This window comes from Hippopotamus amphibius, chromosome X (assembly GCF_030028045.1).
Source record: "Hippopotamus amphibius kiboko isolate mHipAmp2 chromosome X, mHipAmp2.hap2, whole genome shotgun sequence".
Lineage (NCBI taxonomy): Eukaryota > Metazoa > Chordata > Mammalia > Artiodactyla > Hippopotamidae > Hippopotamus > Hippopotamus amphibius.
Window position 1 is genome coordinate 51581255 of NC_080203.1, and position 27727 is coordinate 51608981.

General features: G+C 35.3%; 2 protein-coding genes and 1 non-coding gene across 6 annotated transcripts in view; 1 reads left to right on the top strand and 2 right to left on the bottom strand.

Moving 5' to 3' along the window:
- Positions 1 to 27727, bottom strand: part of DIAPH2 (diaphanous related formin 2) — an 824692-nt gene that overhangs the window by 600985 nt on the left and 195980 nt on the right. For all 4 annotated transcript variants that reach the window (XM_057717321.1, XM_057717320.1, XM_057717322.1 and 1 more), the window contains one exon: positions 25444 to 25583. In XM_057717321.1, the coding sequence (XP_057573304.1) occupies positions 25444 to 25583 (140 nt within the window). The remainder of the gene's footprint in view (positions 1 to 25443; positions 25584 to 27727) is intronic.
- Positions 17213 to 17319, top strand: LOC130842829 (U6 spliceosomal RNA). Its single transcript, XR_009050601.1, has one exon. It is a non-coding gene; the product is annotated as a U6 spliceosomal RNA (small nuclear RNA).
- RPA4 (replication protein A4) lies at positions 22385 to 23834 on the bottom strand. The gene has a single exon (XM_057717323.1). It carries the CDS (start codon positions 23832 to 23834, stop codon positions 23046 to 23048), a length of 789 nt encoding a protein of 262 aa, XP_057573306.1. The 3' UTR covers positions 22385 to 23045.

A 27727-nucleotide genomic window follows, 5' to 3' on the forward strand; every position in this document is an offset into this window, starting at 1 on the left:
TCACCTTTGCATTTATTCTGTTCATTCATTCAACAAATATTTACTGAGTTCCCACTAACTACCAGGCATGTTCTAGGTGACAGAGATATAACGGGCAACAAACTAAGCCCCTACCCTCGTGTAGCTTACCAACTGGATAAAGGGAGACAAAGGATAAATAAATAATTATATAATAAAATGTCAGTGCCTTGGTACTATGAAGGGAAATAAACCTTGGTAAATGAAGTAAGGAGAGTAAGGATGTTATTTTTTAATGTGTAGTCTGAGAAAGATTCTTCGATAAGGTGATATTTGAGCAGAACCTTGAAGGAAATAAGGACTTTCCCAATAGAGGAAATAAGGGCAAATAGGGTGCTGAGGTAGCAGCTAGTGTGCTTGGAATGTTCCAGGAACTGTGAGGAGACCTGTGTGTTCACAGCTACACAAGCAGGCCTGGAAGAATGGCAGGAGATGAAGTCCCATGTGTGACAAAAGACTTGAAGAAGGATCACGGAGAGCTTGATGTGACTTACTGTCATGCAGTCTTGACTACTCTACTTCTAGACTGACTCCCTTTCATTGTCTACCATTCTAGTTTAGCCCTAGTTACCTTTCCTTTACTATGCCAGAAGCCTACCAACCAGGGTCTCTACAGCATCATTCTTTTCTTTTATTCATTTTATAAAATGCCAGATTAGAGTGCAGTTAACCACAGTCTTCTGTCCAAAAATTTTCTCTGGACTATCTAACACATTTCAAGTCCTTATTCTGATCAAGCCTCAACCTATTCCAGCCTCATGCTTTAGACCACGTTCCAATAAAAATCAGACATATTCTCTTTCCTAGAGTCTTCCCTGCATTTCCCTGCTTGACCTCATTTTTCATTTTCTTCCCAGAAGGTGACTCCAACTCCATCTCTCTAAACCCATCAAGGCTCCGCTTGACTGTCAATTCCTCCATTAATGTTTTTTTTCCTGCAAGTCCTCCATCCAAATGCATTATTTTCCCTTTGAACGTCCATGTTTCTGTATCTCTTACTACTTGACATTATGATTCGTACTACAAGTGTCTTACCCACCTTTCCGGATTATAAATTCTCTAAAGACTGTTACATGATCTCATTCATCTTTCGGTCTCCCATAATGCCTCGCAGAGTGGATTACATATAGTCAGCACTAAATATTTGCTAATTAAAATTTAATTAAATTTACTGACCTCTGTGGTTAAGAGAATCAGCAGAATCATATTGCCCAAGAATTTTACAAATGTAAATTAATATACATCAAGATGGATGACTATACTTCAATTCCAGTTTTTAAATCACATTTCATATCTACCTAAGGTAAGCTTATCGACAAAGAGACCTAAATTTCTAAGAGACTATCAGTAGAAAATAACAGATCATTGAAGAACATATACTTTAAAAATAGCTCAAATATTCAGAACCAATCACATCCACAATATATATGGAAACTCATTTTAAACAAATTCTGCTTTAATTTCCACAGTGGAAATGAGAAAAAATCAATATGGCATTCTAATGATAATTGGCAGCAAGCTACTATTCAATTGAGGCATGTAATCAACCAGCACAATGAGCTATTTTCTCTAAAGACTCTTGATAATCAGTGGGGTGGTGGTAGAAGGAGAAAAGGACATCAGCTCTCTAAGCATAAAATACTGTATTTAATCTATCACAGAGAGAAATCCAGCGGATATCATAACCGTAGAAAATACCCTACAGCAACCTTAAAATAATAGGAATTCTGAACAAATTTTTATATACAGCCCTCAGCATCTGCTTTGGCATTTGGAAAGATGAAATCATCTATGATTTCCTTAAATTTAACCCTCACAAATTCTTCAAAGATTCTAAATTTTACTCGCTTCTTTTTATATCTAGTGCTATTAAAATTATTAGGGTTATTTCTTTCTTGGTCTAGGGAAACATTTGATATAAGAACATGATTTCTGTTCCTTCACCTGAAATCAGTCACCCACACCATCCCAGAATGTTTCAAATTGTGCAGTTGATGGTCCTTTGGTTTCATTCAGTGAAAATTACTATTGGTGTGAAAAAAAAAAATTGGATACTATCGTGAAACTTCAGTGTGAGGAGGCAGGGCCTATTTATTACAAAGTAGGCAGTGAAAAGTCTCAACTGAGAATATGTTAGGACAATGGGCAGAGGAGGCCTGGGAAGAGTGCTCAGAGCTTTTAAAGTACAGAGAATGGGAGTCCAAAAGGAGCCTGTAGCTAGGGGGATAAAATAATTATGATATAAAAGGATGATACTCAAGAGGTGAACTGGAAGGGGTACAGCTAGACATACCTTTTTTCCCTTTGACTCTTGCCAGCACCATTTCTCTCTCTTTAAGCATCAAATACTTTGTAGCCTCTAGCCAAACATTTAATGTTTGTCTCTCTCTCTATATATATATACCTAAATATATATATATATTTATATACAGAGCTTAAATATATATAATATTAGGCTTTACATCATACAAAAGTGGCCATGAAATGATGAAGCAGTTTAAAAACAAAATGTTGGCTACTGTATGTAGGCAGGAATTTTGATACTGCAACACCAGAGTAAGTATAAATCGGTGGTTCTCAAGGTGTGTGCCCCAAACCAGGAACATCAGCAACATCTGGGAATTTGTTAGAAATACAGATTCTTAGATCCCACCCCAGACCTACTGACTCAGTAACTCTGTGGGCGGAGCCCAGAAATGTGTTTTAACAACTCCTCCAGGTGATTCTGATGTTCACTCAAGTCTGAGAACCTCTGGCACACAACAATGGTTTGCTGAGAAGTGAAGGAAGCCTTTCTCAAGCAGGACTCAGGCTCAAAATTCAAGGTTGCTCTAAGTACCCTCCCAATCATACTGTACACTCCCACTGCCACAGAACAGAGATAAGGAATCCAGTCAAAGAAAGTATAATTGGCATATTTTACAGAGTATGCAAATTCCAGCTCTGAGTTATTCACTACTAATTGGAATATCTAGAAATATAAAAATACAGTTGATGACTTGATTTAAAATCTGACTCAGATTGCAAAAAAAGATAAAGACATCAATTTTCCACAGTATCTCAGCCTTGAAATAAGAAATTGCAATTTATTATGGACCCAAAATTTATGAGAGATACAGAAGCAACAGAGGATAACGAAGAGTCAATCAGGAGAAAAAATGAGGGCGGAGGACGCTCTCTTATAATTTCCATAACCACTCTGTAACACAAGGTTTTTTCCCTTTCTTTTTATTGGGATATGATTTACATACAGTAAAATTCATGATTTGCTCAAAATCTAGTCAGGCAACCCCTAACACAAACAAGATATAGAACATTTCCACCACACCAAATTATTCCCTCATTCCCCTTTGTAGTCAATCCCTTTTCCTTACTCCCAGTCGCCCAGCAACCATTTATCTGGTTTGTGTCCCTATAATTTTGCTTTTTCCAGAATGTCATTAGAAATGGAATCATATTGTGTAGAGCTTTTAGTGTCTGGTTTCTCCCATTTAGCATAAATATTATGATAGTCAACTATGTCATTGCATGTATCAGTAGTCCATTCCTTTTTTATTATATGGATATACCACAATTTGTTTATCCATTTTTCAGTTGATGAATATCCGTGTTGTCTCCAGGTTTTTATGATTATGAATAGAGCTACTATAAACATTCACATGTAAGTATTTGTGTAAGCACATATTTTCATTTCTCTCGGGAAAAGAAAATAACTAGGGGTAGAATTGCTGGGTCTTATGATAAGTGTATGCTTAAATTTTTTAAAACTGCTTTCCAAAGTGGCTATTCCATTTGGCATTCCTTCAGCAAAGTGTAGCAGTTCTAATTGCTCCAAATCCTTCAAACACTTCATACTGTCAATCTTTTTCCCTTTAGCCATTCCCAAAACTGTTTTCATATAAAGAAACTGAGAAGCAAACTTGTTAAGTAACTTGCAAAACATCATTCAACAAGTAACAGTTCTAGGACTCACATCCACACACCCAGGTCTGATTCCAAAGCCCATATTTATTTCAATCATACTATTAGAAATTACTAACAGGACCAGAACATGGTTTTCTATAACATTTGGCTAATGGCACTAGCAATAACTCATTAAAGAAGAATTCGTGGTTGTTCCAGAACTGCATTGGGCTTAAACCTACATATCTATGTCTAGACACAGAATTATATGTTTTGTATTATTTAACAGCTTACTTAATTTAGGTGTGATAGGTACTTTTCAACCCACGTTTTTCTTGTCTTTCAAAGTCCTAAGCTTCATAAGAAATGAACCAAATACTGTTAAAGAAAGATATCTAGAGACTCCAACTAAAACTTCCAATCAAATTCAGTTAAGGCAGCTTATTGCAAAGAACAGAACCAGATGTAGCTTACACTTTTTTTTTTTTTAAAGATAGGCTATAGCCCATAATCTCATTTCTTGGTATTAACATATTGGTGATTTTATGTTATCAAGTTACCTACGTTATTAAAGAGTTGTCTTGACATGCTACACATCCATGGTGATATTTGTAACCATGACTAAACAGGGCACCAGGTGGAACAAATGAGCCACCCAGACAAAAACAATAGAAAGATCAGTGACGACAGTTAACATACGAGTGAGCAAGAGTCCAAGATTAGATCTGAACACTGAAAAAGAAGCCAGGAAGACTTTCTACGGAAGAAGAGGACTGACTCTCAATGAGACAGTATTTTCTGACCTTCAGCATAAAAGGTGTGGCTGTATCTATAAGGCAGTCCAACATCCTTATATTGCTCAAGAAGTTAAAAATTAGAGCTCTTTTCCCAAGTTTACTCAAAGGTCAGGAAAATAACCCTCCATCCATCAATGAAATATCTATCTCTGTGAGATCATAGAGTGGCATGGTTAAGTGCATAAGCTTTAGAAAAAGACAGATCTAGGTTCTAATCCCATCTCTGTCATAGTCTAGCTGTGTTATTTTTGATCAGTTACTTAAAACCTCTAAGCTTGTTTTCTCATCTTCAAAATAGGGATGAGAAAAGTACCTATACCCCATAAGGCCTTTGTGACTAGTAAATGAAATCATGCACAGTGACGCTTATATTAAAATCTTTCTGAAAATGTTAAAAATCAAAATTCAAGAATGCCCTTTATATCTTCTTATCTAAAATACAGTATGAATTTTAGGCATAAATTAAAGACTCCTTTTCAAAACTATTAACACAATATTTCATTCATTCATTTACTGAGAAGTGTTTTAATTATATGAAATATGCAGAAGAATCTAAATAGACACTAGACTTCTATTAATTGTTTTAAGATTTCATAATTTAAATACCTGGTACTCATATCACATCATGTGCTTTCTTTAACTTGTTGCTATTATTCAACTTTGTGTATATTCATTACTATATTAATGCTCGCCAATTCACATTGAAATAGATATAGAAATTACAACATTATACTCCAATAAAGATCTCAGAAAAAAAAAAGAAATTACGATGTGGGGGAAAGGGGGATGTGGAGAGAGAGAGGTCTGTTTATAGTTCATGCATAATCTGACAGAAAGATATCAAAATACACTGAGGTTTTAAAACAGAAATCTATCCCAGGCTTTCAGAACTTCTGAGGTCAGTATTTTTAAAGGGCCCACTTACACTGACTGGCATGATCAAAGGAAAGAAAATCTTACATTTAATGAAAGTGTCAGAGGATTCACTGAACCCTAAGTCCATGAGAAAGCAAGATTCTCCCCTCTCTGGCTCTCCAGGGCAAAAGAAAGTGAGCACAACTCTATAAATGTGCCTATTTTACGAAGAAATGATATTCTGCTCCCTCACACATACATGTAACGGAAAATTCTTCACAGTTTCCAAAAACTTCAACCTTTTATCCATAACATGGAATTTCAGACTCTGAATTATTTAATTACCGTTTATGTAAATATAACTTAAAATGAGATTTACTGGACGGATGAGTTCAGTATACCATATGCAGTGCAGACATAACAGGAAGTAGCGACTGCACGCACATTTATGATTAGACTGTCCAGATTCACGTCTTTCTTTCAAAAAGCTTAAAGCTAAAATTAGAAAGTTCTATCCTGAGTCCCATAAGCAGTAAAGGCAATTGGTCTCATGTGCAGAAGTCCAATATTAGTCATGTCATCCCTTTATCACTGTTTGTGAGTGCTAAAGGCTAGTATAGAAGGTTATGTGTTCTGTACAAAGGATTCTATTTCTCTCTAATGGTGTTCTATTCCCATGTGTAATCTCATACTACAACCCAAATCGCTGGAACATCAAATAAAATGAATGATAGTTCAGAGTTTCTTAGGGGAATTGAGAAAGTTGGTAAAATTATGAGACACGAAACAACTAATTCAAAGGGTTGAGGAGACATTAAAGATGACTGCAAATGATATTTACATATTTTAACAGGAGGGAAACAACTCATTTTAATACCAATGTTGCCAATGTAATGTTTTTGAGTGAAATTAAAACCAAACCTTAGTTATAGGTCCTTATGGAAAGAAAAAGGGTCCTGAGTGATTAAAACCAACGTACAACCCAGTGTATCACACTTTTAGTCCACGGATCAACATCTCCAAACAGCAGCCAAGGAAAACTTACTATTTTCAGCCTTTTTAAAGGATAATTTGTTCAGCCAAATCAACTTCATAGATAATTCCACTATCAATAACATACATCCATGAAAAAGTAAAATGTTAACAACAAAAACATGGATTTGTATATGCTACGACTGCCTTGGTCTTAAACAAATAAATACATATATCCACTCAGGTTTGTCTACATGAAAGTAAATACAATACCCTTGGGTATTTCAGTGTCCTTCAAAACTACTCATCATGGTAGATTAGTGCATGAACTAGTTCTGACCAATTTAGAATATCTATTATTTGTAATACTGCTATTTCCAGACATTTGTGCATATCCCTTTGAAGCATGACATTCACTGACCACTTATTTCACCTCATTCATAAAAAGGTTGAATATGTCAATTTTATAGCTCTGCTTCTCAGTGGTTTTGACGTCAATATTGAGACAGATTACAATTTCCTTAGAAAATACCAAATAAGACACTCCATCTTCCCCTATATCCTCTGTTTTTTGCTTAAGAGGGTTTTACCTGGCTGCCTTTATTCTCCCCATCAGGTCTCAATCAGAAAAATCCTGCTCTATTTCATGCTACTCACTCATTTTTTTAAGAGTTCCTCACAAAGGAGGAAATGTATGCTCTTTCTAGTTGCTCTTATTAAATAAAAAGAAATTTCTCCTACATATTTACACACTGTAAATACCTAAGTTACATGTAAAAATCTCCTGAGGGCAAAAGTTTAAGTAAACTTCTCCCTCAAAGGAAAAAAAGGTCCTTATTTATTAAAATCAATTTCTTAAGCCCTCAAATTTATCAATACTTTGGAGATAGTCATAATGGCTTAAGTACAAATCTGTTAAAATGCACAACAGGCTACCAAACAAAGAATATTTTCCTCCCCACCCTCCTTTAAAAAACACTGTTAGCAAAATATAAGAGATGGTCTTAGCCCACAGTAATGATGAAAACACAATGTACCAAAAATGTGAATGAAATTAAAAATAGAATCTTTAGTCTATAGTAAATAGAGGGGAAGCAGGGAGAAAGAGCATTCCAAATGTTCAAGCAAAAGCTAGTCATGTTTTAGATATTCTTCATATGTTTGAAATTGTGAATATAATTATGCTAGGACACATAACTAAAGTCATCTTCTTAGTGATATAACCAGTCAAACTTATAATAAAATGTTAACTTCCACAAGAAAAATGTATTGGTTTATCTTCCTAAGCTAAGTAATACCGTTAAAATTCTATCACACACTCCACAGGACGTCTAATTTCTTTTAGTAGTGGAATTTTGTTAAAATGAACTTACTCCAGGAAATCACATTCCTAATCTATAAGCCCTGGAAATGAAATAGAGATGACATCAAGTTTATCTGTTCTGTATAAGGTAAGAAGTTCTTTGAATGCAAGGAAGAAAACAGAGAGGCAATTAGCATATACCAGCATGCACTTCCTTTTTTCCTACACCAACTTGCATGTTATACTGACTGGTTCTGATGGGCAGCAAAGAAGGTCAATGATAACAGGGGTAAGGAGAGTTGAAAGTTAATTGCTATTTGATGACTGAACAACAGAAATGCAACAGTCCTTCTCACCTACCAGGTGCAGTTCCAAAAACATATAATTAAAGAGTCATTATAGAGTGTGACAACTATGTAGAAAAGATCAAAGAAATTTAATGTTCCCAAATATTTTTAGCACAGGATAACTGCAACCAAACCACAAAGAACCATTTCTTTGAGTCCTCACAGTGGATGTCAAAAAATCTCAGCAAGTTCAAATGTTTTATTGTCTCATAATGTGATCTGTAATGGTAAATATCTGGTCTTTTTTAGTTTATTTAGTATTTTAAAACTCCCTTCCCCTAAAACTGAGAAAGATACTATGGAAATTATATGTGTATCTGCATGCACATACATGCACTCTTAAATATAGTTAAATATCTTAATACATCCAACTTTAATAAATTTTTTCAAAACATACTCACTGAACAATGAACAGTCAAAATCTTAACCCATATTAAACACCATGAGAATTGTTAAGGCTTATCTAACATAAATTAAACCAAAAAAGCTCATTATTCTTCTCTTGAACAGTGATATAAATCATCTAAAGCAATGACAACAAAACAATAATAATAAACTGTATATGACATACAGATAACACCTTTATAGGATTACAATGCAGTATAAAGTCCTTAAAAAAGAAATATTAGCCTTCCACTATATTCAACCTGGCTTGCACTCACTTTCAAAAAAATCTAGAAACATAGCTACTCCTAAAAGTTACATATTTGATAAGTCTTTCAAAACATACCAATGCTTTTTAAAGAAAGCATAATGCTTTAATTGCTGAAGTAACTTTGACCTCCTTCAAAAATGCAAGGACTTTCTTTTCAATTGGATCGGTTAAAAACCAAAACAAACACAACTTAAATTAACAACATGGCTTTATCTTCATTTATAAACAAACCTCTATGAAAGAACATGCACTAATAAGAGTAGCTTTACTGGTTGTGAAATTAAACTAAGTTACTCCATATTGGCTCCTTCATTTTACAGATGAAGAAAATAAAGAATTTTATTGACTAATCTTAGATCACAGAGCTTGTTAATGGCAAAACCACTATTGGAATCAATCAATCCTTACATAACTCCCATTCAACTATATTATCAACAATTAACAAATATATCACCAATTAGTGGTTACAAGTTTTTTCATTATTTTCCTTTCATGAAGGAATATTGGATGAAAGTTAAAATGTCTTCAAATATCATCAAGGTGTATATTTAGATGTAAAAGTAACACCCGTGAGGGTTTTTTTTTTTAATTTATTATGGATTCTACCAAGAAGCAAGGGAGACTTTAGATAATAAAAACATAGGAGATGTTCAAAAATATACTTTCCTTCTGTTTCCCATATGCCAATAAATAAAACAGTTACTTGCTCAGCACAGATGCAGAGCCCTGTCATATTGCAATTCATTATTATAGATTGTAGACACACCAGTGAAGATCTGTAAACATTCACTTCAAAAAATGTAGCAATTGTTAGTTGATATTTGGCCTGACACAAAATACAAGTATTAGGAAGCACCTGGAAAAAATGTAACTATTCAACTTTAATTTGGGAACAGTAGTTCTTGGTTAGCCTTTCTTGCTTCCTTACCCAGCACAAATGAAGTGATCAGCCATCTTAAGATTGCTTCTGATGGAGTTCACGACACAACACACCAAAATATGGCACCCTGGCCATATCTTAAGAATATCTTAAGATGAAGGAATCTGAGAAAAGGGCAGAAGCAAGAAGGTCACTCTGACCTCATTCCTCCCCAATCCACCCCGCTTCTTCCCTGAAAGGAGGAGATAAATCTCCCACATAAAAAGGAACCCATCCTGCCTTTATGTACCACAGGAGGGAAGGCATTCTTATTATCCAAGACAGGGAATTGAGGGCGCAGAAGGCTATAAAAATAAACTTCGTTAAACTAACCCTTATCTTCCTAGTTATTTCTTCACCATTTACTACCCCTAGCCCAAATCCCTTGGTCTTGCCAATTTCTCAAAAATTTGTTGTTTCTCTGTCTAAAAGGTATAAAAGCTTCTGACTTTGTTACGTTCTTTGGGTCTTCATCCTCTTGTGAAGGCTCCTATGTATATGGAAAAATTCAGTGAAATTTATATGCTTTTCTTCTGTTAATCTTTGTCAGTTTAATTTTCAGACCCAGCCAGGCACCCTATGAGGGTCGAGTAAAACATTTTCCTCTCCTACACTTCCTGCTAACTTCCTTAACTTCTCTATTCCTCTGTGCTTTGCCTTGCTCACTTTGGCTATACTGAATTTTTAACAAACCCAGTGAACAGTGAAGTCGTTTTGCTGGACAATCAGTTCCTCTATCAATTCCTGTCTGCAAATGGCACGAGGCCTGAACTAGAGTACTGACAATGGAAACGTAAAAACTATGCAAGAGATGCTACAAATAAGAAAATGGACAAGTGTAATGAATAAGCAGTGTCAAAGATGACCCCAAATCATACACACAGGGTTCAGAGCCAAATCCTTCAATAGATGGACGAGTGCTCTAAGTCCAGCATCATGCTTGCCTAAGCTCCACAGTATGTGTTCAGCATGGTGCCTTTATCTCCACAGTACTATTTGATAATTCATATTTATCAAGCATCCCTCCTATCAATGTTTTAGAAATTTCCATCCACATATTTGAAAAGTCGATGTGCAAGTATAATTTGTTCTGGCCCCTCAAAATTAACTCTTCTACAGCTGTCTCTTCTTAACTTTATTACCCTAATTTTCCAAGATCATTTGAAAGAGTTGAAAAATCCATGCAGGTGAATGCTTGCATCAAACTATTGCCATCAGCAAACTAAGACATATCATTTTAACATGTAAAATCAGTAATGTAATTTATAAACAATATGAAATAATAGCAGAAACCATGAAAAGCTCACATAAAAACAACTCAGCACAGCACATCCCTGCATTCTATTCCTGGAGAAAGTAATGATGAGGAAATAAACAGAAAGAAAAGTTTTTTTCCAAGGTACAAAATATGTCATACAGTCAGAGAATATCCCCTGGGCAATGTCCCATACCACATACAATTAAAATATTTTGCCATTTTAATTGATGCTTATAATGCTGACCTCAACAACACTATAAAATTCTTAAGCATTTTCCATATCAAAGAAAAATGCTTAATGTAGTCTTAGTGCTAGATTCATCTCAAGATATTCTTATTCTTTGACAAATGGTAATTCACATATGGAAATCTATGATAACTCAATTTTTTAAAATCCATTTAGCACTCCAGTCTAGCACTTACTTCAATACCTTTTGATGAATGAATGTTGAATGCACCAATTTAAGAAACGATATCCAGGAAACTCTCTTGGAAACTGGTATCTTGCCTTATAAAAACCTAGAGCAATACTCAGTACTCAGGCAGCATCCTCCAAAATAGACAGAATGAGACCCAATCTGCGTATTTTCAGTAATGCTGAGTGCTGCAGATCAGACCTAACAAATAGGGGTGGGTTGATTCTGAGCATATGAAGGTTTGAGATTCATATTCATATGGCAGACTACTAAGCTAGCTACCTCACTTGAAGCTGATTTAGTTTTTCAAAGTACACTACAATGTTATACTTCCTTCTATGTTCTCCCTTCCTAGATTCCAGCTCCACAGAAGATTTTCATGTTTAAACTGCCTGATGTGAGAGGCCTTACACCTATAGCTTTGCTGCCCAGGTGGGTAATCTCCCCAAATTAGCTGTCCGTTATCTAACACCAATCGAACAGCTGGGGTCATAGAGTAAACACTGTTATCTAGTGCACAGGGATCATCTTTCAATCGACTACACAGAATACCTGCATTCCAGGGGCTAGCTGGCATCTTAATTGTGAATTCTCAGCTATCCAGCTCCTATCAAAAGTCCAGCGGAGATGATAGATATTCCAGAGGGAGAGCCTCAGGGACATTTCTCAAGTACACCTTGGTAGCAGCTTAGATTATGGGGAAGCTGTATACCAGTACTATTACTCTGGGTCTTTGTAGAAATATCATGACTTTGATTTTTTTTTTTTTTTTAAACTCAAGGCCCCATGGAGGAAATGGACAGTCCACAGAAACCTTCTGTACTTTATGGAAAACTATCAAAGACTCACTCTACTGTGTTGTTCAATACCCCTTGTTTAAAGAAACACAAAATAAAATTCTCTGAGTTTAGAATTAGAAAGAATGTCCTTCCCTGAAAAATAAATGCAGTGTCATTCATCAGATAACAGTTGTATCTGTCGATACTCTGCCTTTTTTCCCCTTGGCTACAAGGAAAATTGGAACTATTTTATACTCAAATCACTACCTGGCATTGTCCTAGGCTTTTTGAAAACTACCACGTTCCCTCCTTGTTTACGTGGAGCTTGTATTTTTACCCTCATTTTAATGGTAGTGGGATATCTGCATCTCTTATTGAAAGCTGCAATTGCTTTAGTAATAGTCCCATAATAAGAAGTATATAAAACTCTAGTATGTGTCCAAGACTTTTAGTTAAATTAACTCATATAAACCAAAATAAAAATATCTCAAATGACACATATTTATAAGCTTTTTCTTCCCAAGGCTAATTTTGAATATATAGAAAATACAATAAAATGCATATAAAATATTTTTAAATGGAAGGAAGTTCGTCTTCTATTTAGAAATCCATTTAATTACTCTGCCTTGACTCTGCTGCTAGGCTTTATATACCTGTATTATTACATGTGCAGTTATAAATTTCTAATTTTTTAGACAATTATTACATACACACATCGGTTTTCAAATTTAAAACACACATCATTTAAATGAGAAAATGCATTGCCTTGATGGAGCTTCATATGTCATATAATAATAAAATAAATACCAACACAGGGGCCATCATTTATTCTACTTTAATGTCTATAACATTTTCTCCTACTGAAATAATACTTCAGAAACTCGAATCAGTATTTGCTGTTCCTATGGTTTTCTTTTTGAAAATAACATGACACATAGATCTAGTTTGGTTCTATTATGAGATATAATATTGATCTGCCTTAAGTTAAAATTCTGTTCTGTAGCTAATATTTTAGAATTAAAATTCAATGTCACTGAATATTTACGGGACCAACTTAGCTAAATGAGCCAATATGGTTGCCATTAATGCAAATTGTTGAGCAAGATTTTAAAAGAAAGTATACAATTTGACATAACTGATCTGAATTTACTATTTTCTAGTCTATGTAAAAATGTACCAGGATCTTCTAAAACGATTTATGCGTTTGAAAGTTAAAGCAAACAAATTTAAAATATAGCCCTGCTTTCACAATACTGCACATAACGCTGCCTTATGAGATGTGCTCACAATTTTAAGTCCTGTTCACATTTCTGCACCATAAAAAACTGTCCTCATTATTTTGTTTTTCATAGGTAGTCCAATGCAAAATGTTCTTAGGAGTATTGATCTGCATCTAACATTATATTAACTTTCTAAGTAGTGTCAGCTGCTTTGCCAAGCTTTTAATACATTTAGTATAGGCTGTTCAAATAGTTATTAACACCCATAATTCAGAAAGTACTTTCTATTCCTAATCTGTATTACTGTCAAGAGTCAGCTATTTTCATTACGATGGTTATGTTAAAATGCATATTAATGTGCTAGAAAAATATGTTTAAATCTACAGGGAAGTTAGAAAATATCAAGTAAAAACAAATATGCCAGAGGTAATGCAAATAACTACACATACAGAAACTCTAAAAGATATTTTATCTGTTTTCACCTGCTTGAAAAGATTGGCTGAGGAAGCTATCGCCACAGAAAAGGGAATATACACACTATGTCATGAGTTTGGCAGATAACTAGGATTCCAAGCAAAACAGGAAAAAACAGTTTCCTAGTGGGGTAATATACCCTTCAAGCAATAAGGCAATTTCAGCAACAACTCGGAAAGAATTCTACACGATCACAACTCTCATACTATTCTTCAAACCAGTATTTGTTGTTTTTGTCATGGGTTGAGAAAACGTAGTGACAATGATTTATTGCTACACAATTCTTTGGATCTTCATAAAATGTATTGCCAAATACCTATGCATCCTGTACTAGGTAGCCTGGGAATAAAACTGCCCAAACTCATTGGTCATTTCTCAGCAGGCACTGCTTCTTTTCATGAACTTTACTAAAGGAATATGAACAAAAATCTGTAAATAACATAGTTTTCATTCTGAAACACACAGACCATGGTATGTGCGAAGTCTAATACGATTTGTAATGGCAGATTGGGATTTATTTTATAGGCAAAACGCATGGATTTTTAGGGTGTTAAATAGAGTTGTAAACATTCAATTTCATTAACTCACCATGCAACCATTAAAAGACCATTGTGGAGGGCATGCTACATTGTCTGTAGCTGATGAATATGGTTCAAATCAAACCAATAGGTTTCACTCCTGCGTGGAGGAAGTTAGCTTCATTCTTTTCCTTTGATTACATCTAAAAATGCATGGCCACAAAATAGAGCCAGATTAATGCAAATTCATTCTCACTGCTGGAGAAGCATTGGTTGTTACTGATTGTGGGTCAATAGCTACATCAAATCACACATTATTGTATATAAATTACACCGTACCTGCCATCATGAAACGAATAAGAAGGCAAGAGGTTCCCTTCCCCAGAGGAGTCTAAAATCTAAATGAGAAAAGCAGACATATATGTATGAAACTATCACAGAGCATAAGCAGGTGCAGATGATTGTATACAGTACGAAATAAATGTTGAAGGAATGTATAGTAAGAGAGTGACTTCGCATATGGCCAGCTAATGATGGTTTATAAAAGGAATTTTCAAATATTTGCCATTAGCGGAAAATAATGAAATGACTTCCTTAGAACCTTTATCGTGAGTGATTAAATACCATATGAATTTGAAAATTATAACTCCGTTTAATATTCTGAAATGACTGTGCTTTGAAAATGTTTAGTAAAGCTATTTGTGTGTGTATCAGTGTTTATATATTTATTATTTTACCAGGGATTGAACAAAAAGAAATCAGTTAAAACTGAGGTATGAAAGCAAATCAGCTGTGAGAGGGCAAATGCCAGGGTTCTAATGAATATCAGCTTTGGAAACTAGTTATGTAACAGAGACATAGAAACTGCTTCCTTCAACATTTTAAAGGAAACTAAATACCTGTCCAGAGTTGGTTAAACATATTTACAAATGCAAGAAAATAATGGGATGCTAGTCTTAATTTAGTCTTAATAGAAGGACATTTTTCTCTCTGCAAAATCATTTCTCAACAAAAATCTAGTTCCTACAGCAAAGGTAAGAGGATTGGAACTAAGCCAAAGAGAATACAGAACATTGAAGTTTAGAACTGGAAGGCTGCAATCTCACTTACATATGGAAAAACTGAGGCCCAAAGAGTTCACTGACTGGACTAAGGTAACAGAGCAAGAAATCAAGGCCTGGAAATCAGATCTCATGACTGGCATTCTAGTGGTACTCTATCATACAACATGCTCTCTCTCATAATTTAGTATACAGAAAAATTTTCTTTATAAAGAGAACAAGGCTAACAAAATTTCATTTCATTAACGAGAGCTCTACATAAGGCAAGTTCTATGAGTAGTACACAGTTCTACTTTTTCAAATATTATGAACTAGTTAATGTTTCTACCTAGACAGAATTTAGCTTAATTTTGTTATTTCAATGGTTTTAAGGGTAGTTTTCTTTTGCATGATTGTAGTGGGTTGAATAGTATTCATCTAGAACTTTAGACTACCGCCTTATTTGGAAACAGGGTCTTTGTAGATGTAATCAAAGTAAGGATGGATATAACATGATACTGGATTAGGGTAGGTCCTAAATCCAATTAGAGTATACTTCTTTTTTTCTTTTTGAGTGCTTACCTTTTATTGATTTTTAGATACATTTAGAAAGCTGATAATTAAATTAGCTATTTTCATTAGTTTTAGCTACAGTAATTTATCTCCATGCATAAATCATTACTATTTTTATTGACATTGTCTTTATCAGTTAGACATTCCCTACTGAAATTAATTTTGATTAATCTTAATGATTAATTCATTGTTTCATATTTTATCACCAAGTCTTTTTTTCATTATAATTTTTTTCTGCATTTAAATTTTTTATACAATTTTTAAAGGTTACTTTCCATTTACAGTTACTACAAAATATTGGCTATACTCCCTGTGTTGTACAATACATCCTTGAGCCTATCTTACACCCTATAGTTTGTACTTCCCTCTCCCTCACCTCCCACTGCTAACCACTACTTTGTTCTCTCTGTGAGCTTAGAGGGTATTATAGTAAGTGAAATAAGTCAGGCAGAGAAAGACAAATACTGTATATCACTTATATATGGAATCTAAAACATACAACAAGCTAGTGAATACATACTTTTTTTTTTTTTTTTTTTTTTTTTGCAGTAGAGTATTTTTACAAGAGACAAAGAAAGGACACACAGAGATGTAGACAAGGCCGTGTGACAAAGGAGGCAGAGGTTGGAGTTATGCTGCCACAAGCCAAGGAATGAGAGAAGCTAAAGAAGCAAGTAAAGATTCTCCCTTAGAGCCTTAGGAGGGACCTGCTTGTCAACACCTTGATATCAGACTTCTGGCCACCTGAACTGTGAGAGAATACATTTCTGTCTTTAAAGTCACCCAGTTTTTGGTAAGTGTTATGGAAGTCCTAGGAAACTAAAATGATAATATTAAATGATTCCTGTTGAATTTCAAGCTTCTTTTACTGTTATATAAGAAATAAGACACGATGCACTTAAGGTGATTTTTCCCTCTATATGCTATTTTTTCTTTGTTTTCTGTGTAATTTCCTTATTATTACTATTCTCTTTCTTAGGTTTATTCTTACATTGGTTTCCTCCTTTTCTGATATTATTGTTGTCGTTTCATTGTTCTTATTTGTTTGTTTCTGTCCAAAAGGAAGACTAATTCGTTGCTTGCTCTGTTGCTTTGATTACTTATTTGTTGGTTTCTGGGAGGGAGATTTTAAACTAGGGGGTGGCTAGATAAAATCTTATGGTTGGTGCTCGCTTCGGCAGCACACATACTAAAATTGGAACAATACAGAGAAGATTAGCATGGCCGCTGCGCAAGGATGACACGCAAATTCACGAAGCGTTCCGTATTTTTAACAGATGATTGAACTCGGTGTACCCCCCCCAAAAAAAAAAAATCTCATGGTTGTTGGTGGGTTTAATTCTGATGGAAACAGAAAGTGTGGTTTATACTATGGAATGGTTATTCACATGTCTAAGGAATAAAATATTGTTTTTAACTTGGAAACTCTGAGTTAATAAAGTTAAACGTTTCTTTCCTGCAGGACTTCTAAAAAGCCTTTAAAAAAAAAACAATGCTGATGTTCGCTGTGAGTTCCCAAGAGGGGAAAATACTACACTGTACTTTCAGAACTTTTTTAACCGCATGATATAGACATAAATCCCACCACTTTTTGATTTTCTTTTTTGAGGGGTAGGTTGAGGAGAATATCCTTTTATCAGGAAGAAGAAAGATTTTTGGTCCAGAGTTAAATGGTAGAAAAAAGTCCAAGGACAGGCCACTGCTTGGAGATGGCTTACTAGACTTTGGTAAGAATTCTCAGGACACTCAGAGGGAAAGTAAGGACACCGGTGCTCCTTGATTTTTTTCTTCATTCTCCAAACCCACACATACACACAGGAACACTAGAGGCACTTCATGGTAGCAGTTAGATTTTGTCATTCACTCAACTTTTAATGAAACAAGGAATAATGCTAAATACTGAATATACAGGACAAATAAAACATAATCCTTGACCTTCAGGAGATCGCCACGCAATAATTTTCTTTCTCATCTTATTAAATTTCCTGTACCGGCCAGTACCTGACAAGCTCATATCCCCTTCTTACTGGAACACTCTCCAGAGACACTTTCTGAGGTGGACAAATTCTATACCACATCACCTTGCCTCCCTCTCCCTTATCCAGGACGAAACTGACTGGATTAGGGACAGTCACCTGACCAGTGGTGTGGCCAGCATGTAAGTGGACCTGTAGGCTGAGGTGGCCTGGCATTAAAAGTTTTGCCAGAGCAGAAACAAATGGGGACCAGAGTTTCCCCACTAAGAATTCTAAAGGTGGGATACAGCAAAGGCCATGCTGTTAATATCAGGAAAAGAAACAGACTCATGTAGAGTCCATGTTCACAATGGAACAAATCAGGGAGAGGCACCATGAATTTCTGCTGCTGAGTTGAAGACTTTTGACAAAAACAATCAGGTTCTAGGACTACCTTGGGATGTCAAGTGACCTTCCATATCAGCCTCCATGAGGCACAGGTATACAGCTATGTCTAGAATTCCTGTGAAATTTCTAGCTCCTTCATTGCAAAATGTAACGTGGTCTCCCTGCTTCCACCCAGAGTTACCCTTTAAAAAGCTAAGTCAGGTCAGGCCATTACTCTCTTCAAAACCGGAGGACTTCAGTGACCATATGATATAAAATAGCAACATTCCCTCCCCAGGACTGATCACAACCTGACATTTTGTGTGTGTGCATGTGTGTAATATATATATATATATATGTTTTATGTATATATATGTTTTATATATATATATATATATGTTATATATAATATATATATATTTTTAATTGTCTGACTTCTCTTACTAGAATGTGAACTCCATATGCAGGACCCATATGGACAAGGGGAATTTGTTATTCCTTTTGGGGATATCCATCTTCTATATAAAATCAAACTATATAATATTAAGTGCTATTCATCAAACTGTTCCAACCTAAGGTATCACCAAAAAAATAAATAACTCTCAACAGAAAAATTTACGTTTTCTTGATTTATCACATAATGGTAAACTGGAATAATATCATATGGATGGCATTTGAATTACCAGAGGTATCATCCATAATGTACAGAGCAAAGGAGTCCCAAATTTCACTACAAAGAGGCATGAGTTCGTAAGACTTTTCAATGCAATGATATATATTCTTAAGATACTACACTTCAAATAATAAATGCTTTGGTTTATAGAAGATGTAGACTTTCAGATGATTTTTTAATCAGTGAAAATTCAGCCTCAAAGGGTGTTACAGTATCATTAAAAATTAATGAGTTATAAAGCTAGGTTCTCCACAACTATAATAAAAATAAAGTTTTGTTTCTTAAACCGGTAGTGAATACACAGGTGTTTTTATATTCTCCTCTATACTTGTTGCTGAAATATTTCATAGTGTTTTTTAAAAATTCAAGTCAGGCAAATTTTAATGAAAGAAATAAAGTCAAAATATTTAGTATGTGACAAGAATGAAAGGAGGATATTTTAAAAGACTTCCCTCAATGTGAAATAGTACAAAGAAATGGATAAGGACCCAGGATTGGAACCTTAGCTCTGCACTTACTAGCCATGTAAAAATGGAGCAAATTACTTAACCTTTCTGAGTCTCAAGTTCCTCATCTATAAATTGAGAACAGTATTAATACTAATCATAATGATTCCCTAGTTGAATGTGTGTATTTCAAGTTCTTAGAACATTTCCTAGGGGATAATAAATGGTATATATGTAAGTGTTTCTTGCTATTATTTTTTTTAATCATTTAAAGATGACTGTAAGGCATCTGGGAAGACATATGGAGATGGAGTCTGAATTTCAAGTGAAAGGTCTGAGCTGGAAATATAAATCTAGGCGTCACAGGGACACACACATACACACTTTCTCTCTCTTAGAACAGTGCCTAGCAGATAAGTACTATATAAATGTTAAAATATTAACTATTATTATTTTAATAAGCATTTCAGAAATCAATTAAATTTAAGCTTATTAAAATGAAAGTTAACTCTTATTGCATATAGTAGATGCTCATTAAAGGTTTAATGACTTTAAAGAATTCTCAGTGGTTACCTTTTTTCATTCACCATTATAAAAAGTGAACAGGGACTTCCCTGGTGGCGTGGTGGTTAAGAATTCGCCTGCCAATGCAGGGCACACGGGTTCAATCCCTGGTCCAGTAAGATCCCATATGCCACAGAGCAACTAAGCCCATGCACTACAACGTCTGAGCCTGCACTCTAGAGCCCGCGAGCCACAACTATTGAGCCCATGTGCCACAACTGCTGAAGCCCACATACCTAGAGCCCCTGCTCTGCAACAAGAGAAGCCACTGCAATGAGAAGCCCACGCGCCACAAGGAAGAGTACCACCCCTCTCTCTGCAACTAGTGGAAGCTCGCACGCAGCAACAAAGACCCAATGCAGCCAATAAATAAATTTATTAAAAAAAATGCAAATTGTAAAAATACAACAATTTATGCTTCTCAGATTACACTCCAAATATAAATCTAAATTTAGTAGGTAAAATAAAACAATTACTAACAATTGTGATGACAATATTAGCTTTGACTTGAAAACATTTTCAAATTTATTTATTCCGTTCATTTAGAATCAACTTCAATATAAATGCATACTTTTCTTATGCCTGTGAGCCATAGAAAAACAATCCCCAGTGGCTCATAATCATCAATTATGTTCTTCAGTTTCCTCAGAGTTAAATGTCCCTGCCCAAAATAGTCAACAGTATTTCCCCAGGATTTCTATCTAATTCTCAAAAGATTTGGCTCACGTACAGGGCACAACAGGAGAGGAAGGGGAGCACTGGCCAAGTTTATTCACTGTCTAAACAAAATTAAAAAGAAGTCTGCATGCCAAGTGGATGGTTTAAAATGAATTTGAAAAATCTGCTACCCACTAAATATGCATGTATGACAATCTAACAATTGTTTCTGCCTCAAAATGTTGATTTCCATTGACATTATAGCTAGAACTACTTAGTATTCTTCCAACATTGCAGTCCCTTACCTGCAGCAGAATCCCAGTAAAGCCCAAGAAGAACTGGGCGGGGTAATTAACAAAGCTAAAAAGTCCCCCAAGGCCCAAAGATAGAGGACAGTTCCCTCAAAGGATGGGAGAGGAAGTAAGGGTGATCCCTCACCTTAAATTCGGATGTACATATAGCATCAATTCCTAGCCACAAAGGCAGCCAAAAAAAGCTTTTTCTTTTTTTTTTTTTTGGTTGCTTTTTTTCCCGGTTCTGAAGGAATATTCCTAGAGTGAGGGGAAAAGTGACTATCCAGCCAACCGCCAAATGAATCAACTTGACAATTAGGAAAGTGACCTACAAAGTCATAAATAACAGATTTTAATCTCAGGGCTCTTGCATTTGTATAAGTGATACCACAAAAGAATATCATGTCGCTTAGACTACTTCTTTCCGCACTGAGATTCTGAGGAAGAAATATGCCCCCATCTCTCCCTCTGAATGATTTTCCCCAGGGCAGACAACCTTTCAACAGAGTGGTTCAGAACTTCTTATGTTTATGAAGACTAGAATTTGGAAAGATGTCTGATAATTTAAAAATAAACAGGTTTATAGTATGTTAACCATTTGTGGTTTTTAAAAGAGTGTCATTTATGATTTCTTTGCTTTTGAGGGGAAGAAAGTTAAGTTTATGCCTCAGGAAGCTTAAGCAAGAATTGGTGATATGTTTTTCTAAGAAATGGCAAAAAGAGGCCACATTCTGACAGAATGGATTGTTGGCTTTTAAGAGATTTTCTCTATTTTTGCACCTTCTTTTTGTGATTGAGACAAGTAATGCTTTTCTCTTTTACCTGTCCGAGTGAATATACATTTTTTTTCTTTCCACTAATGTAACAAAGCTAGTAACTTGAAAGGTACCATCTTCAGTGTATGTACAAATGAGTGCTTACTTTATTCAATTATTTAAAGGCCTCATGTAACTAATATAACCTGTACTAAAATATATTATTACAAATCGGATATAATATATGTTATAGACATCATACAGAGAAGATAAAAAAATATTCTGGATAATTCAAATAGTAATATTTCAAAAATAAAACTAAAGGCTTTTCAAACCAATTAGAAAAAAACCACATAGGTAAGTAAAGATTTGCGAAAGTGCTTTTAATAAAATGTTTGAATAAATTTTGGTTAAACTTGCTAAGCTTAATATTATTCCTATAATTATTTTTGTTTGTCTATCCTCTAAGAATAAAACCTTATACATAAAACAGAGTATTTAGTACTATAGATAATACAGCAGAACATAAAACTTACATAAAGTCTGGCATTCATGTACTATGCAACTACAAGAGATTGTAATTTAATGCAAATATTGCCACACTGTATTTGACATAATCATTAACCATATTTTAAGAAAAAAAGTCAAAGCTGACCCTGCCATTTAAACATAGTATAATCATATCTTCTAAAAAACAGAAACCTATGGTAATAAGAGAAAAGCACTAAATGAACATTTGAACTGAGTGCCCGAATTCATAAACTGCTATCTTTAGCACTCTGAATTTATCAATCAGTATATTTAGCAAGAGATGACAATATGACTATAATATGCTAAATCCAAACACAGAAAATAAGTCTAAAGTAAAAACAACAGAATTTTATTGTCTTTTAACTGGCTCCTTGACTGCATCTACTTTCTCCTAGCACATAGATATTTCAGAAAAAGAAGCTCCCACACAACTAAATAATTTTCAACTTTTTCTGTACCTTTTCTCCCCCAAACTCATCCGTCCAAGAGTGTTTTCATTTGCTCACCGGTAAATTCTACGAAATGGCCAGTCAATTTATCCATTGCTATCTCCCTCTGAGCTTCAAATACAGTAAGAAAAACAGAAAAGTTCAAAGCAGTTGGAAAAGCAGTGAGGTTCCACAGGATGCCAGTTCCAATCTTCTGTTTAAAAAAATCTACTTCCTAAAAGTCAAATAGTCAAACTCAGTCACAACTGGAGGCAGGGTCTTTGGAAAATGAAAAAAAAATTCGCTGCTTTATTCAGCAGATTTAAAATGCTCCGCATCCACAGTGGGGTAGATGTGGCCCTCGGTGGTCAGATAATCAATGGCTTGCTTGATGGTCCCGATGCTCAGGTTGCGAAGCTCGTTCTGGAGCTCATGAACGCTCTTGCCTTCCTGTTGAGGACACTCGCAAATTAAACGCAACACCTCCTTCTGGACGAAGTCAGGGTGGTACTCGGGCATCTGAGCCTCATCCATTTCTAATGGAGCAACAGGGAGACTCTGCCCAGAGGCCGCTTGGCGGGCTTTTTCCAGCATCATGTGTGCGTTGACTGTTTCTAGAATATGTGTGGTGAACTCGTTCATGTCCTCCAGGACACGGATTTTCAACACCTCAAGGCTCTTCACCTCCGCTGAACATTTGAGGATACCGAACACTTTGACATATACTCCCACTGGAAGCAGAGTGATCTTCTGCTTTGCTTTACCTTTGCCGACCCACTGATGGACCTCGATAGGCTTGGTGGTCATATCATCAATCTTGTAAAGAAAATAATTTGCAGCGTTCTCTGCCTGCCTGATTATTCCCACGATGGAGACCTGGGAAACCTCGATTCCCCTAATCTTGAAGACATCATCAACCAGAGTGGAGGTGAGCAGCTGGTTTACACAGCAAGGTACGATATCCTGGATTCGGGCCCTGGGTCGTAGTATGGACTGAGTAGCAAGAGCTACCCTGCCCTGAGACGGTGGGTCATTGCTTCCGCTGGCTCCATCCTCGGCAGACTTGCCTCGATATCTCCCAAACCCATTCTTTTTCATTTTAAGGGCAGCTCTGGCAGACGCGGAGGTGGGCTTTGGCTCCAGTCAGCGAGCTCTGCAGGTGGGCTCCAACCTCTAGCGTGGACTCACACAGAATGCTGGGCTTGTGACGACACAAGCAGCCCCACGCAACAGTGCAACCAATCAGCTGCCAGGATGCAGCTGCCGCTAGCCAATCAAGACCTGCCAGCTTCTCACTTCACCCCACAATTCGTCTGGTAGCTGCTCCGCTACATTTTAAGAGACCCGCGAGCAACTTCAAACCTTTCTTGCATTCTTCATAAAAATGCATTTTTACTAGATATCCCCCACCCCCGCCACCGCTTCATTCCTAAATGTCACGACTTCGTCACTTCTCGAAGATTCATTTATTCACTCATTCGGTTAACCGCTCAACATCAATTTTCTGAGCAATAAATTCAGTATAGTTTGTGTGTGGTGACTGAGGAGGCTGAGGCTGAGGCTGAGGCAGCGGCAGAGGCGAGAGGAGGGGGGAGGAGGGAGGAGGGGAGGTGGGACGACCCACCAGTTTACTGTGAAACTCAAAAGAGCTCACATCCTTGTTCAAATCATTAAAAGAAGCAGCATTCTGGAAAAAAGTGGCAAGACAGCCACTTGTGACTAATTACCATGCTCAAACACAAGTCTTATTTTGCTATTACCTTTTTAAACGTTTTATTGCAGAATTACACTTTTACAGTTATTCTGCCAAATGCATTATTGGTAAAAATAAATAGTGTAATATATTTCAATTTATACATAAATCGAAATGAAACAACTGAGCTCTAAATTATTTTCAAGGCTCTGTGGATAGGTCAGGGAAGTACAAGTCCCATCGTGTATTAGGAAAAACAAAAATAAAATCAAAATACGGTTTCTATATACTCTTATCCAGTAATTTCTGAACTTAATATTTTAGTAATTGTGTAAGTAGATCCCAGAATATTTTCATATTACACTGAAAATCTATTTTTCCCTATAAAAATATTTTAAGGTGTAATTAACTTAAAGTCTTTTTATGGTTAATAAAAGAGCATCTGTTATTGGAATCAACCATTGGCAAGAACTTCCTTGAAATTCCTTTGTACCTAGATAATAGCATAAATGTGTAGATTTTTGAGGAGTTTATTAATATCTCTTATTTACTGGTTAAAATAATTTTTGCTATCCCAAATTACAGAAATGTGTGAATAACATATCTAAAAGTTGTAGAATACAAAATTATATTTACTTCTCAAGTTAAAAAGGAATAATGTCATAGAGCCAATATATTTAATTTATTTTACAAATAAATATATAATAATTGTTATCTGAGTACAGATTTTCATATAAATGTTGATATTTAACTCCTGGACCCATATTTTACATAATCAAAGAGGACTTAACCATCCAAGTAATATCTGTATTCTTAAAACTGCACGTTATTAGAGATTAACTACATATTTTTAAATGTTTACAACCTCATAATTAGACATTGTTGTTTTATTAGCTAACATCAGACTTCTGGTCAGGAAATCTGGAGGTTAAAATGACGTGAGTGATTATATTCCCAACAATTATATACAGTACCAATTGTATGAATCATATCAAAACAGTAAAAAGCACCTACCTGACAGGATTGCTCGTTAAAGAAACTCTCAGAGATTCTAGGCAATTGAGAAGTTTCTCATCTGAAATACCAGATCGTAATTCATGAACATATTCTTGTGAAGACAGGGTGCATTCATGTTTGCTGTTTTTCAGCCCTCCCTATTAAAAAAAAAAAAGAGATAATATTTTAGACAAACAACAGTTTTTTTAAAACTTTTAAAATAATGCATAGAATATGCAAATATTTTACTGTATGAAAATGTTTGCAAAGCGACAAGCACTTAAAAACTTGGTCGTAAAACTGACATGGTAAAATCATGTTATATAAATCTCAACACTCTCCTCAGCTTAATTTAAAAGAAAATTACACTGATGAGGCTCATGACCTGAACAAAATATAGACTTGAGTAGTATAAAGTATCACTGACAGCGATGCTGAAATTTACAGTGTTCATCCAGGCATTAAGATTAACATTAGCCGGTCCTCTTGAACCCACAGGACTAACATTTAGAAATCATCGCATTGATTTTCTTAGTTATTTACATTCTATTCTACAAAATACAGTGAACAAAATTTAATGCAAAACATTATACATAATCCAAATCTATTGAAATATGTCAGAATATCACCCTATCCGAAAATCAAGTGAAAATGGTTATTAAAATGTAAAACAATATAGTCTCTAATTAGCATGTTAGTTAACAAATTAGTCTAAAGCATTCCCTATTCTCAACTATTCCTTCCTAACTATGTTACTCCCATGCTGTAGATTAATCTTAAAAAGTCATTAAATCCATTTAGCTGATAGTGACTAGTTTTTAGTTTAATTTCTGATATTCATGGGGTTATTTCTAGAACTCACTATCTCATCACAGCTCCTTAGCTTCATCACCTGGCCATAACTGTATAAGTAGTTTGGGGAAAAGGCTGGGAGAAAAACAACATCAACATATTCATTGTACTAATAACGCATAGTTTCACATTCCAGATCTACATAATCATCACTGCCCCTTTCCTACATTACAAATGTATCCCCTGAATCAAAACTTAGTTTGAGTCCCATTTTGTAAGTTCATGTGAATTACAGTTTCTGCTAAGTATCTAAGCTGGAAGAAGGAAAGCAATTTTTTTCCAATTTGATAGAAGTTATATCATTAGAGGATACAGAGTTTAAGAAGAAAAAAACAATATGTTAATAACAAGAAATAGATTCCCTAGGGTTTCATACTATTTGGTTTTTCTTTATTGAGAATGCCTCCCGATATAGAAATTGTCAATCATTCTTAATGTTTGAATTTTTTAAAATTCCATTAAATAGTAAATGTTTAAAGTCTGATAAAGTCTTATGTACAGGAACTGCATTCCCTTGTATCACTGTGGCACTATTACTATTAAAGCACTTAAGACATCGGGGCAGAGGTCATTATGTGTGTCTCTTTCTCTTCTAGACTAGGAACTCCATATATGCCAAGTATCTAACACAGTGACAAGGTTTAGTGAGCCTCAATAAAAGTGTGCTGTTATTCAATCTGTCCATAACAATTACAGAATAAGGAATACAATTTCATACTTTTCACTCCCATATTTTGTGTAATGGCCACTGACTTGATTTTTCTTGCTTTAGTAGGATATACAGTAGGTGTTCCAAGAAGTCTACTGAATGAATCACTGCATAGATGGCACAGTAAGTAAAACCATCACTGTGAAATCATTTCCACATTTCTATAACTTATTTACCCATGTCTTAAGGCTACAGATCCACAAGGAATAGCAAGTAAACATTTATAGCATAAAATTTTGCAGATCTGCTGTCACATTCCACTTTCATATGATCCTCAAACTTATTTTCCTAATTAATGGGTGACAAGGCCATACTGATCCTCCCCTGGAGGCTTCTATATAGGGCTTATTCCTGGGGAATGACCTTTGTATTTGCTCTTCTCTCTGCCTGGGAGACTCTCACCTCTGACCTCTCCATTGCTGGGTCTCATCATTTAAGTCTTATCCCAACAGTCTTCTCCCCTCGACACTACACTTATCATCACATCATTTTAAATCTCATTTATACTATTAGCTTTATATGTTTATCTTGTTTAGCACTTTACTTTTTACTGTGTCCTCCTCATTAAAACATAAGTTCCACAAGTCAGGAAACTTGCCTATCTTGTTCACTACTGTATCTCCAGATCCTAACACAGTGCCTGGCACACAGTTAAGTACTCAATATAAACTTCTTGAATGAATGATGGATATATGAATGGTGAATAACCAAATGGGTGAATGACGGATGCACTTCAACATG

Coding starts and splice junctions, on each gene's coding strand:
- RPA4 (XM_057717323.1), bottom strand. CDS start 23,834: ATGAAAAAGAATGGGTTTGGGAGATATCGAGGCAAGTCTGCCGAGGAT.